The 13171-nt window shown below is 44.0% G+C and overlaps 2 protein-coding genes across 3 annotated transcripts in view; one reads left to right on the forward strand and one right to left on the reverse strand.

Annotated features, from left to right (window-relative positions):
• The window catches only part of pudp (pseudouridine 5'-phosphatase), a 99994-nt gene that overhangs the window by 83554 nt on the left and 3269 nt on the right, over nucleotides 1-13171 (reverse strand). For both annotated transcript variants that reach the window (XM_063054621.1, XM_063054623.1), the window contains exon 2: nucleotides 10907-11125. In XM_063054621.1, coding sequence (XP_062910691.1) covers nucleotides 10907-11125 — 219 coding nt within the window. The remainder of the gene's footprint in view (nucleotides 1-10906; nucleotides 11126-13171) is intronic.
• The window catches only part of LOC134349771 (steryl-sulfatase-like), a 145227-nt gene that overhangs the window by 19971 nt on the left and 112085 nt on the right, over nucleotides 1-13171 (forward strand). The gene's annotated exons all lie outside the window — the stretch shown is intronic.

A 13171-nucleotide genomic window follows, 5' to 3' on the forward strand; every position in this document is an offset into this window, starting at 1 on the left:
AAGAAAGTGGCAAATGAAATACAATGTTGGAACATGCATGGTCATGCACTTTGGTAGTAGAAATAAATGTGCAAACTATTTTCTAAACGGGGAGAAAATACATAATGAGAACATAAGAAATTGGAGCAGGAGTAGGCCATACGGCCCATTGAGCCTGCCCCGCCATTCAATAAGATCATGGCTGATCTGTCCCTAAACTCAGCTCCATCTACCTGCCTTTTCCCCATAACCCTTAATTCCCTTACTATGTAAAAACCTATCTAACTGTTTCGTAAATATATTTAGTGAAGAAGCCTAAACTGCATCTCTGGGCAGAGAATTCCACAGATTCACCGCTCTCTGGGAAAAACAGCTTCTCCTCATCTCCGCCCTAAATCTTCTCCCCTGAATCTTGAGGCAATGTCCCCTAGTTCTAGTCTCACCTACCAATAGAAACAACTTTTCTACTTCTATCTTATCTATCCCTTTCAAAATTTTGTATGTTTCTGTAAGATTCCCTCTCATTCGTCTGAATTCCAGACAGTATAGTCCCAGGCGACTCAATCTCTCCTCATATGTTAACCCCTTCATCCCTGGAATCAACCTGGTGAACCTCCTCTGCACTGCCTCCAAAGCCAGTATATCCTTCCTCAAGTATGGAGACCAGAACTGCACACAGTACTCCAGGTGTGGCCTCACCAGTAGCCTGCATAGTTGCAGCATGACCTCCCTGCTCTTGAATTCAATCCCTCTAACAATGAAGACCAACATTCCACTTGCCTTCTAAACAACCTGTTGTACTTGCAAGCCAACTTCTTGCGATTCATCATGATTCATGATTCAAGTGGAATGTTGGTCCTCATTGTTAGAGGGATTGAATTCAAGAGCAGGGAGGTCATGCTGCAACTATGCAGGGTACTGGTGAGGCCGCACCTGGAGTACTATGTGCAGTCCCTCTGCACAACAGCATGCTGCAATCTTTCACCATTTAAATAATAATCTGCTCTTTTATTATTCCTTCCAAAGTGGATGATCTCACATTTACCAACATAAATGCATGGATCTCCCAAATCCAAAAATATGAGTTGGAAAGGAACTTGTGCAGAACACCGTAAAGGTTAACTTGCAGTTTGAGTCAGTGGTGAGAAAAGCAAATGCAATGTTAGCATTAATTTCAAAAGGTCCAGAATACAAAAGCAGGGATGTGATGCTGAGGCTTTATAAGGCACAGGTGAGGGCTCACCTTGAGTATTGTGGACAATTTTGGACTCCTCATCCAGAAAAAATGTGCTGGCATTGAAGAAGGTTCAGAGGAGGTGCACAAGGATGATTCTAGGAATGAAAGGGTTGTTATATAAGGAACATTTGATGGCTCTGGGTCTGTACTCACTGGAATTTAGAAGGATGAGGGGGGATTTTATTGAATCCTTTCAAATGTTGAAAGCCCCAGACAGTGTAGATGTGGAAAAGATGATTCCCATGGTGGGGGAGTCTAGGACAAGAGGGCACAGCCTCAGGATAGAGGGATGTCCATTTAAAACAGAGATGCAGAGAAATTTCTTTGGCCAGAAAATGGTGAATTTGTGGAATATGTTACAACAGTCAGCTGCGGAGGCCAGGTGGTTGGGTGTATCTAAGGCAGAGACTGATAAATTCTTAATTGGACTTGGCATCAAAGGTTATGGGGAGAAGGCCAGAGAGTGGGGTTAAAGAGTGGAAAAAAGGATCAGCCATGATTGAACGGCAGAACATACTCAATGAGCCAAATGTCCTAATTCTTCTCCAATGATTACTGCCTGTGCCACACGACAGTGAGTATAGGAATAGAGTGAGGTGGAGGATAAATGCGTGGCTGAGGGATTGGAGCAGGGGGCAGGGATTCAGATTTCTGGATCATTGGGACCTCTTCTGGGGCAGGTGTGACCTGTACAAAAAGGACAGGTTGCACTTGAATCCGAGGGGGACCAATATTCTGCGGAAAGGTTTGCTAAGGCTATTGGGGAGAGTTTTGACTAGAATTGCTGGAGGTTGAGAACCAAACTGAAGTGACGGAAGAAAGGGAGGTTGGCTCACAAATAGAGAAAGCTTGGAGACAGTGCAAAAGGGAGGATAGGCGGATGATAGAGAAGGGATGTGCTCAGTTCGATAGTTTGGGATGTGTCTATTTTAATGTGAGGGGTTTCATGAATAAAGCGGATGAATTAGAGTGTGGATTAGCACTTGGAGCTATGATGTTGTGGCCATTACAGAGATCTGGATGGTGCAGTGGCAGGAATGGCTACTTCAAGTGCCAGGCTTTAGATGTTTCAGAAAGGACAGGGAGGGAGGCAAAAGAGGTGGGGACGTGGCACTGTTGATCAGAGATAGTGTCACAGCTGCAGAAAAGGAGTAAGTCATGGAGGGGTTGTCTACAGAGTCTCTGTGGGTGGAAGTTAGGAATAGGAAGGGGTCAATAACTCTACTGGGTAGATCACCCAATAGTAACAGGGACATTGAGGAGCAGATAGGAAGACAGATTCTGGAAAGGAGTAATAATAACAGGGTAGTTGTGGTGGGAGATTTTAATTTCCCAAATATTGATTGGCATCTCCCTAGAGTGAGGGGTTTAGATGGGGTAGAGTTTGTTAGGTGTGTTCAGGAAGATTTCTTGATACAATGTGTAGATAAGCCTACAACAGGAGAGGCTGTACTTAATCTGGTACTATTGGGAAATGAACCTCAGTGCTCTCAGTGGGAGAGCATTTTGGAGATAGTGATCACAATTCTATCTCCTTTACCATAGCATTGGAGAAGGATAGGAACAGACAAGTTAGGGAAACGTTTAATTGGAGTACAGGTGTCCCCCGCTTTTCGAACGTTCGCTTTACGAAAACTCACTGTTACGAAAGACCTACATTAGTACCCTGTTTTCGCTAACAGAAGGTGTTTTCACTGTTATGAAAAAATCAGCGTATGATAAAAGGCAGCGCACGCCCTTGAGCAGCCGCTGTCCCCTGGATTCGGAACTACAATCTCGCCGGCATTGCTTAAACACGTGCCTGGGAGCAGCCGTTTGCAAGATGAGTTCTAAGGTATCGAAAAAGCCTGAAAGAGCTTGTAAGGGTGTTACACTTAGCATAAAACTAAACATAATTAAGCGTTTTGATCATGGTGAACGAAGTAAGGACGAAGTGAGTTTGGCTTGTGGAAGGTGACAAAGATGATGTTGAAGAGGTTTTGGCGTCTCATGACTAAGAACTGATAGATGAAGAGCTGATGCAATTGGAAGAGGAAAGGATAACAATCGAAACCGAATGAATAATGATAAAGTATGACTTTAATTTTGAAAGGGTACGTCGGTTTAGGGGATAGTTGCAGGACGGTTTGAGTGCTTACAAAGAACTGTATGATAGAAAAATGCGCAAGGCTCAGCAGTCAAGCAAGTCTTCCACATCAGCCACAGTGGACGACGAACCTCGACCTTCGACATCGAGGCGGGCAGTCATAGGAGAACATGAGCTGCCTGCTCTAATGGAAATAGACGACGAGATGACACCCCAGTGTCCCACCACCCCAACCCCCACACCGCGGACAGATACCGATTCACGGAGAATGCAGCAGTAGCCGGGAGACACACAGCACATCTTTAAGAAAAAAGCCGAAATAAACATGCTAATTAATTAGGTGCCGCCCGACGCGTAATTGTCGGCCCAGATCAGAGGCGATGCAATCGGCAATCGGCACTGATCTGGGCCAACAATTACGTGCCGGGCGGCACCTAATTAATTAGCATGTTTATTTCGGCTTTTTTCTTAAAGATGTGCTGTGTGCCTCCGGGCTACCGCTGGACCCCTGCATGCATCGTGGCAATGTATCGGTTCGCTGCCTGGAGGGTGGGGGTCACTGCACCACCCAAACTCCGATGACTCAGTCTAACACACCATTATCCGTGTGCTCCGTGCTTTCCCAATTCCGGTAGTGATACTACACTGTACATACATTATTTCTACTTTATATCCACTGTGTATTTTTACGTGTTATTTGGTATGATTTGGCAGCTTCATAGCTTAAAGATTACGGGAGAGAGCTTGCGCCGTGTTTTTGCCGATGGCGCTTGCGTGAGATTTTCGCTACGGAGAACAGTTCAGGCAATGATTGTGGAAAAGTATTTCTACTTTATATAAGCTGTGTATTTATCATATCATTCCTGCTTTTACTATATGCTACTATTATTTTAGGTTTTATGTGTTATTTGGCATGATTTGGTAGGTTATTTTTGGGTCTGTGAACGCTCACAGAATTTTCCCATATAAATAAATGGTAATTGCTTCTTTGTTTTAAGACATTCCGGCTTACGAACCATTTCATAGGAACGCTCTCCCTTCGGATGGCGGGGGAAACCTGTAATGGGAAATATGAGGCTATCAGACAGGAACTTGGAAGCATAAATTGGAAACAGATGTTCTCAGGGAAACATACGGAGAAAATGTGGCAAATGTTCAGGGGATATTTGCGTGGTGTTCTGAGTAGATACGTTCCAATGAGACATGGAAAGGATGGTAGGGTGCAAGATCCGTGGTGTACAAAGGCTGTTTTAAATCTAGTCAACAAGAAAAGAAGAGCTTACAAAAGGTTCAAAAAACTAGGTAATGATAGGAATCTAGAAGATTATAAGGCTAGCAGGAAGGAGCTTAAGAATGAAATTAGGAGAGCCAGAAGGGGCCATGAGAAGGCATTGGCGGACAGGATTAAGGAAAACCCCAAGGCATTCTACAAGTATGTGAAGAGCAAGAGGATAAGATGTGAGAGAAGAGGACCAATCAAGTGTGACAGTGGAAAAGAGTATATAGAACCAGAAGAAATAGCGGAGGTACTTAATGAATATTTTGCTTCAGTATTCACTACGGAAAAAGATCTTGACGATTGTAGAGATGACTTGCAGTGGACTGAAAAGCTTGAAAATGTAGATATTAAGAAAGAGGATGTGCTAGAGCTTTTGGAAAGCATCAAGTTGGATAAGTCACCGGGACCGGACTGGATGTACCCCAAGCTACTGTGGCAGGTGAGGGAGGAGATTGCTGAGCCTCTGGCAATGATCTTTGCATCATCAATGAGGACGGGAGAGGTTCCAGAGGATTGGAGGGTTGCGGATGTTGTTCCCTTATTCAAGAAAGGGAGTACAAATAGCCCAGGAAATTATAGGCCAGTGGTTGGTAAGTCGATGGAGAAGATCCTGAGACGTAGGATTTATGAACATTTGGAGAGGCATAATATGATTAGGAATAGTCAGCATGGCTTTGTCAAAGGCAGGTCGTGCCTTACGAGCCTGATTGAATTTTCAGAGGATAAACACACTGATGAAGGTAGAGCCGTAGATGTAGTGTATACGGATTTCAGCAAAGCATTTGATAAGGTACCCCGTGCAAGGCTTATTGAGAAAGTAAGGAGGTGGGACGGCTGGTAGCGCAATGACATCAGCACCAGACCTGGGAGCAGAGGTTCCCGGGTTCGAAACCAGTCGGGTCTGCTCCTGAGCACGCTTTCTATCCGTGCCAGGCTGTGTGTCGAGATCGCAACTCAGCCTTGTAAAATAAAGGGAAAATACTGTGAAAATGTCTGTGTGAGGAGTGGCTCGCCACACAGTCTCTCTCTCGCTCAGCGCCTTGGAAAAAGCCATGAAAAAGACATCATCACGGACGCACGCACAGACACACAGACGCACACACATAGACTCCCATGCACGCAGGCCCATGCCAAAAAAAAAGAGAAAGTAAGGAGGCATGGGATCCAAGGGGACATTGCTTTGTGGATCCAGAATTGGCTTGCCCACAGAAGGCAAAGAGTGGTTGTAGACGGGTCATATTCTGCATGGAGGTCGGTGACCAGTGGTGCGCCTCAGGGATCTGTTCTGGGACCTCTACCCCCTGTGACTTTTATAAATGACCTGGATGAGGAAGTGGAGGGATGGGTTAGTAAATTTGCTGATGACACAAAGGTTGGAGGTGCTGTGGATAGTGTGCAGGGTTGTCAGAGGTTACAGCAGGTCATTGATAGGATGCAAAACTGGGCTGAGAAGTGGCAGATGGAGTTTACCCAGATAAGTGTGAGATGGTTCATTTTGGTAGGTCAAATACGATGGCAGAATATAGTATTAATGGTAAGACTGTTGGCAGTGTGGAGGATCAGAGGGATCTTGGGGTCCAAGTCCACAAGACACTCAAAGCTGCTAGGCAAGTTTACTCTGTGATTAAGAAGGCATACGGTGCATTGGCCTTCATCAACCATGGAATTGAGTTTAAGAGCCAAGAGGTAATGTTGCAGCTTGGTGTACTGTGCTCAATTCTAGTCGCCTCACAACAGGAAGGACGTGGAAATCATAGAGAGGGTGCAGAGGAGATTTACAAGGATGTTGCCTGGATTGGGGAGCATGCCTTATGAGAATAGGTTGAGTGAACTCGGCCTTTTCTCCTTGGAGCGACGGAGGGTGAGAGGTAGAGGTGTACAAGATAATGAGAGGCATTGATCGTGTGGATAGTCAGAGGTTTTTCCCCAAGGCTGAAATGGCTAGCATGAGAGGGCATAGTTTTAAGGTGCTTGGAAGTAGGTACAGAGGGGATGTCAGGGGTAAGTTTTTTACTCAGAGAGTGGTGAGTGCGTGGAATGGGCTGCTGGCGGCAGTGATGGAGGCGGAAACGATAGGGTCTTTTAAGAGACTCCTGGATGGCTGCATCGAGTTTAGAAAAATAGAGGGCTATGAGTAAAGCCTAGGTAGTACTAAGGTAAGGACATGTTCGGCACAGCTTTGTAGGCTGTATGCTTTCTATGTCTTATACTCTTATGGTAAAATGCTCCTCAGTCTTCTGAGCGTTTTTTCATTTGTGGAACAATGCAATTAACTATCAACAACCATCAGCCAGGGAAAAACACAATGGTAAGAAGGGCCAGATCAGAGTTCCATTTTTTTCCCTCTCTCGTAACCCTCTAGATTCAGATTAACAGATTTACATTTATCAGTGACGTGCAAAAGTCTCAGCCATATACATACATATACAAAGCCAGGAGTTTTTGCACAGTACGGTATTTGTCAACGTGAAGTAGAAAGCAAGTTTGTAAATCCAGCAGGAGCCAAGGATGTTGGGAATGGCGAGGCTGGAGCATTGCAGGAGGGGTGTGAGACAGGTGGTAGAGAAGGAGTGCCGGGGCGGAGGTCTTGGCATGGGTGCAGCCACCCAGCCCTAAGACACCAGGCAAGGTCATTTGATTCCAAACAATTGGTTTATTAATCATTACAATGTCTCCCTGGCGCTTCCCACACTTTCCCCTCTTCTGACTCCCCTTTCCCTGCCCCCCTTCCCACAATCAGTCCACTATAACAACCCACATCAGAATCAGGCTTATCATCACTCACATACAGTGATCTGATCTTCATCTAAGTCACAATAATGTACAACACAATCTGCCTAAGCTAATAACACACAATTATATTTTTCATGTCTGTATTGAACACTTTGCCACCAAATGTTTCCTGCAGCTGCTGATCACACTTACACAACGGCGAGGGGGAATGTTAGTCCATTCCTCCATACAAAACTGTTTCAGTTCATCAATATTTCTGGGAGATCTTGCATGAACAGCCCTCTTCAGGTCATGCCACAGCATCTCAATTGGGTTAAGGTCTGGACTCAGAGTTGGCCTTTCCAAAACACACATTTTCCTCTTTTTAAACCATTCTTGATTTATTCTTGTGTTTCAGATCATTGTCTTGTTGCATCATCTAACTTTTATTAAGCTTCAGGGTGACAGAGCATGACCCTGACATTCTCCTGTAAAATGTCGTGATAAAATTGTTTGTGTGTTGTTAGGTTAGACAGATTGTGTTTGTCTATTATTGTGACTTAGATGAAGATCAGATCACATTTTATGAGTATTTAATGCAGAAAACCAGGTAATTTCAAAGGGTTCACAAAACTTTTTTGTGCAACTGTATATCATGAAATTTGTTTTTTTTTTGCAATACATAAAACTACAATAATACTGTGAAAAAATCTTCGGCTCCCTAGCTACGCGTATGTGTCTAAGACTTTTGCATAGCACTGTATGTTGGAAAATACAGTGACATGTGTCATTTGCGTCAACTAAGACACCTGAGGATGTACTGGTGGCAGCCCGCAAGTATCACCACATATTCCAGCACCAATATGCCCACCATGTTCAGCAGGACAACATAGAACACAACAAGCAACAAAGCAACAACAGCAAAACACGCTATGTTCCTCTTTCCCATCCACTCACACACATACACAGTGCTCTAACCCCCAGGAGGACACACTGGAGGTCCTCTCTGGCCTATAGCAGACTCGTGGGTTTGCAGATACTTGGCCCCAACTTGCCCAGTGTATTTTGCAGACCCAGGTTCCAGTCGTTGGGCCTCAACCTCTGGATGTCTGATTGACCTTTGAGTTTTGATCCACACCTCCGATCATCATCTGGACTTCTAATATTCTACTGGCTATTAAGCCAGTGTTTAATAGTGACCAAAAGCTATAACACTGATCAGTGTTCTCTGAGCATTTGAACAATCTACTTGTGTTCATCCTTTATACTCCTCTTGATCCAGACTAACTTCACTACCACCCTATGTTCAGTGCACATTATTGCTATATCGCACGACCAACATCTAATCTTCAAGTGGCAGTTACTTGAAAAACAAACCAAAACCGCTGAGAGACTGAGTGAAGAACTTTCTTTGTTATGAAGCCAGCAAAAATGAACGCTATTATAATGACAAAAAACTCATACAACTAGCATAGCAAGTGAAATAAGTGAAACAAGCAAAACAAGCGGTCAACAAAAAAATATCCATGTCCCCTACCAAGTCTCTCTCTGACTTAAACTAACGAAACAAAGTGTGATTATATGACTATACTCATTTGCGTCTACCGTGTCCCCACCCACGTGACAAATCACCATAACCCATAATAAACACAAAATCCAATGCAGACAGATAGAAAATAGATACGTATCTCCTGCAGCACAATTGAAGCAGAGTAGCTGGCCATTATCTCTCCACTATTTATGGTTTTATTACTATTTATTATTTATGGTGCAACTGTAACGAAAACCAATTTCCCCCGGGATCAATAAAGTATGACTATGACTATCGTGACTAATCGGCAATAACAAAACTCTGAAAAAATTCATTAGGGTGTGAATGTGCCTCCGAAGAAATTAGATATGTATTCTTTGGAATTCAGGAAAATGAAGGGTGAAGTAACTGAAACAGACCAGATCCATCACAGGGAAACATCTCAATGTCTACCACCAGTGGAAAAATCTCAAAGGGTTTAGAACATAGAACATTGCAGCCCAGTAGACTCTTACGCCCACGATACTGTGACAATCTTTTAACCTACTCCAAGGTCAATCTAACCCCTCCATCCATATACTCTACTCCATTTTTCTATTATCCACATGCCTAGCTAGAGTTTCTTAAACGTCCCTAATGTATTTGCCTCTACCACCACCCTTGGCAGAACATTCCAAGAAGAAAGCACTAACCTTTGACATCCTCCTTATACTTCCCTCTGCTCTCCTTAAAATTATGTCCCCTTGGGTTTCAACTCCATTTTTACTTTAACAATAATACCTTTTGTCATGCACTGTACCACTGTCACAAAGCAACAACTTTCATGACCTCCTAGTAATAACAAACCTGATCCTAATGGTTATAAAATTAAGGGTTAAGGGTTACGCATTGGAACAAAATAGCTACTTGGCTCATTAACCCTCTCAACTGCATTCTCCTGCCTACTCCCCACAACCTTTGAAGCTCTTAAAAATCAAAAACCTATCAACCTTCGCTTTAACTATACCCAATGACTTAGCCTCCGCAACCATCTGTGGCAATGAATTCCACAGATTTACCACCTTCCAGCTAAAGAAATTCTTCATCAGCTCTATCTTAAAGGGACTTACTTGTATTCTGCGGCTCTGCCCTCTGGTCCTAGACTCCTCCACATTAGGAAATATCCTCTCCACATCCACTCCATCTGGGCTTTTCAATATAGATGGTAATTTCAATGAGATGGAGAAGGATAAACAGTCAATGTTTTGGACTGAGACACTTCTTCAGGATTGTTGCTCAATATCTTCAGTCTCTTATGTCAACTGTTAAACATACTTCCTATTCCTTTCGTACTCCTCCAATCCCTTAAACTATTTTTTACTAATCTGCAACTTAAATTCATGGATTGCCCAGAGTCAGTGGTAGGCAAGAATAACATTTTCTAAACTCTTTGCAAGAGAAAATACTTTTTGATTTTGGTCCAGAATTAGGAGTTTGTAAATATAACTGAGGTTAATCAGCAGTAAGTTGAAACACGAGCCACAGTCATACAGCGCAGAAGCAAATCCTTCAGCCCAACACATCCATGCTGACCTGAGTGTCCCCAACTAAGCTAGTCCGATTTGCTTGCATTTGGCTCATATCCCTCTAAGGCTTCTAAGGTCCAAGGGCTCCTTGGTTAATGGCATTGGTCCAAGGCATTAAAGAGATTGGGAGTCCCTCCTTTAGCAGCTACCAATGAAGAAGCTACCTAGCACATCATCTCTCATCAGATTCCTTCCTCTCCAGCCCTTCACCTTTCCCATCCATCTAGCTTTACCTATGACCTTCTATCTACTCTCTTTCCCCTCCCCACACCTTTTTATGCTGGCGTCTTTGCCCTTCCCTTTCAGTCCTGGAAAGAGGGTCTTGGCCCGAAACGTCAACTGCTCCATTTTTTGCTGTCTGACTGCTGAATTCCTCCAGGATTTTGTGTGTGTTGCTCAGGATTTTCAGCATCTGCAGAATCTCATGTTTATATCCATTCAATGCTGTGAGCGATGAGCCAATGAGGAAGCCTCATGGTGCTAAAACTAGTTAAAACTGTGATCAATCCCTTGTTACCTGGCATCAGCTTTGCTGAAGGAAATAGTCTTCTCTCTACAACTCTAAGTTCTTCCATCAACTGTTCAGGAGTAATCGGAAGTTCCAGTTTCTCGCAAATAAGTTTGACTCCATCTGCGGCACGCATTCCCATCAATACACTCTTCAACTCCCATGTAAACTTCTTGCTATAATGGGAACACACTTCTTCAAAAGCTACTGTGTACAGCTTCTCCGTGTCTGCAACAGAGAAGCAAATGATAAGATTAGCTTTAGTTGTCAGATGCTCATTGAAACATAGAGTGAAATGTGTCAACTAACAGGACCTGAGGATGTGGTGGGGTCATCCCACCTGATCTTACAGCTGATGCTGTAAAGTGGCACGCTAACCACTACAACACCGTGCCTGCCCGCATGAAAGTACATGATACTCATAAACTTACAGCTTTCTTTCTTTCCATCAGTTCAAGGAGAAAAAAAGCCACAAATCAGATGGAATTTAACACAGACAAGTATGAGGTATTGCACTTTGGGACGACAAACCAGGGTAGGATTTATACGGTGAGCGACAGGGCATTGAGGGCTGTAGTAGATCAGTGGGATCTCGGAATACAGATTCATAATTCCTTGGAAGTAGTGTTGCAGGTAGGTAGGATCATAAAGAGAGCTTTTGGTACACTGGTTTTCATAAATCAGAGCACTGAGTACAGGAGTTGGGATGTCATCTTGAAGTTGTCTTAGACATTGGTGAGGCCTAATTTGGAATATGTATGCAGGTCTGGCCACCTGCCTACAGGAAAGATTATCAATCAGATTGAGAGTGCAGAGAAAATTTACGAGGATGCTGTCAGGACTTGAGAACCTGAGTTTTAGAGAAAGGTTGAATAAATTAGGACTTTATTTCTTGGAGCATAGGAGAATCAAGGGAGATCTGATAGAAGTTCAGTACTGTTGAAAAGTCTTAGGCAGGCACATATATATAGCTCGGGTGGCTAAGACTTTTGCACCGTACCGTAGTAATTTTATGTATTGCACTGTACTCTGCCACAAAAAAAATTCATGACATAGGTGAGTGATGATAAACCTGATTCTGATATGGGTCTCTACTGTGGACTGAGAGTGGGAAGGGGGCAGGGAGAGGGGAATCACGGTTGGGAAGAGGGAGAGGGAGAGGGAAGGGAGCAGGAAGCACAAGAAGCATTCTGTGATGATCAATAAAACCAATTATTTGGAATCAGACGACCTTGCCTGGTGTCTCAGAGTTGGGTGTATCTGACTTGCACTGCACCCGGCCGCTGGCACTCCTTCTCTGCCGCCTGTCCCACACCCTCCAGCCACACTCCAGCCTCGCCATTCCCAACACCTCCTGCTCCCACCAGATTTACAAACGCGCTCTCCACTCCGCGTTGGCAAAACTATGAGGAGTATAGATGGGGTAAATGCAAGCACTGAGGTTGGGTGAGACTAGAACTAGAGGTCACAGGTTAAGGGTGAAAGATGAAATGTTTAGGGGGAACATGAGGGGGAAGTTCTTCACTCAGAGGGTGGTAAGATTGTGGAACGAGCTGCCAGCACAAGTGGTCCGTGCAGGTTCAATGTCAACACTTAAGAGAAATTTGGATAAGGATATGGATGGGAGGGGTATGGAGGGCTATGGTCTGGGTGCAGGTCGATGGGAGTAGGCAGATTCATAGTTTGCCATGGACTAGATGGACAGAAGGGCCTATTTCTGTACTGCCATATTCTCTGACTCTTTCAGCATTAAGGATCTAGATCATCACAACAGGAAAGCAGGCCATTCAGCCCATCTGGTCCATGATGCCCTATTAGCCAACATTCGGCCTATAACCTTCTGAACCTTTCTAATCCTTGTATCTATCCACCTGGCTTTTAAAAATTATTGTACCTGCCTCAATCACTTCCTCTGCCAGCTGATTAACAAGAAAGCTGTCCCTCAAGTTTGGGGTGGTACAGTAGTAGAGCAGTCAATGTAACACTTTACAGTGCCATTGATCTGGATTCAATTCCCGCCGCTGTCTGTAAAGAATTTGTATGTTCTCCTCATGTCTGTATGTCTTTCCTCCAGGCGCTCCGACTTCCTCCCACATTCCAAAGACGTATCGGTTGGTAGGTTAATTTGGTCCTGTGTAATGTTCCTCCTAAGGTATGCACGCACACACACGCACACATCTTTTGCTACAACACACAAAGGAATTCAAACTGCGCACAAAAGATTGTTACCCTCTACCTCGCTGGCACGTTAAGTATATTTCACAATCGTACACA

The sequence above is a fragment of the Mobula hypostoma genome, chromosome 7 (genome assembly GCF_963921235.1).
Source record: "Mobula hypostoma chromosome 7, sMobHyp1.1, whole genome shotgun sequence".
Lineage (NCBI taxonomy): Eukaryota > Metazoa > Chordata > Chondrichthyes > Myliobatiformes > Myliobatidae > Mobula > Mobula hypostoma.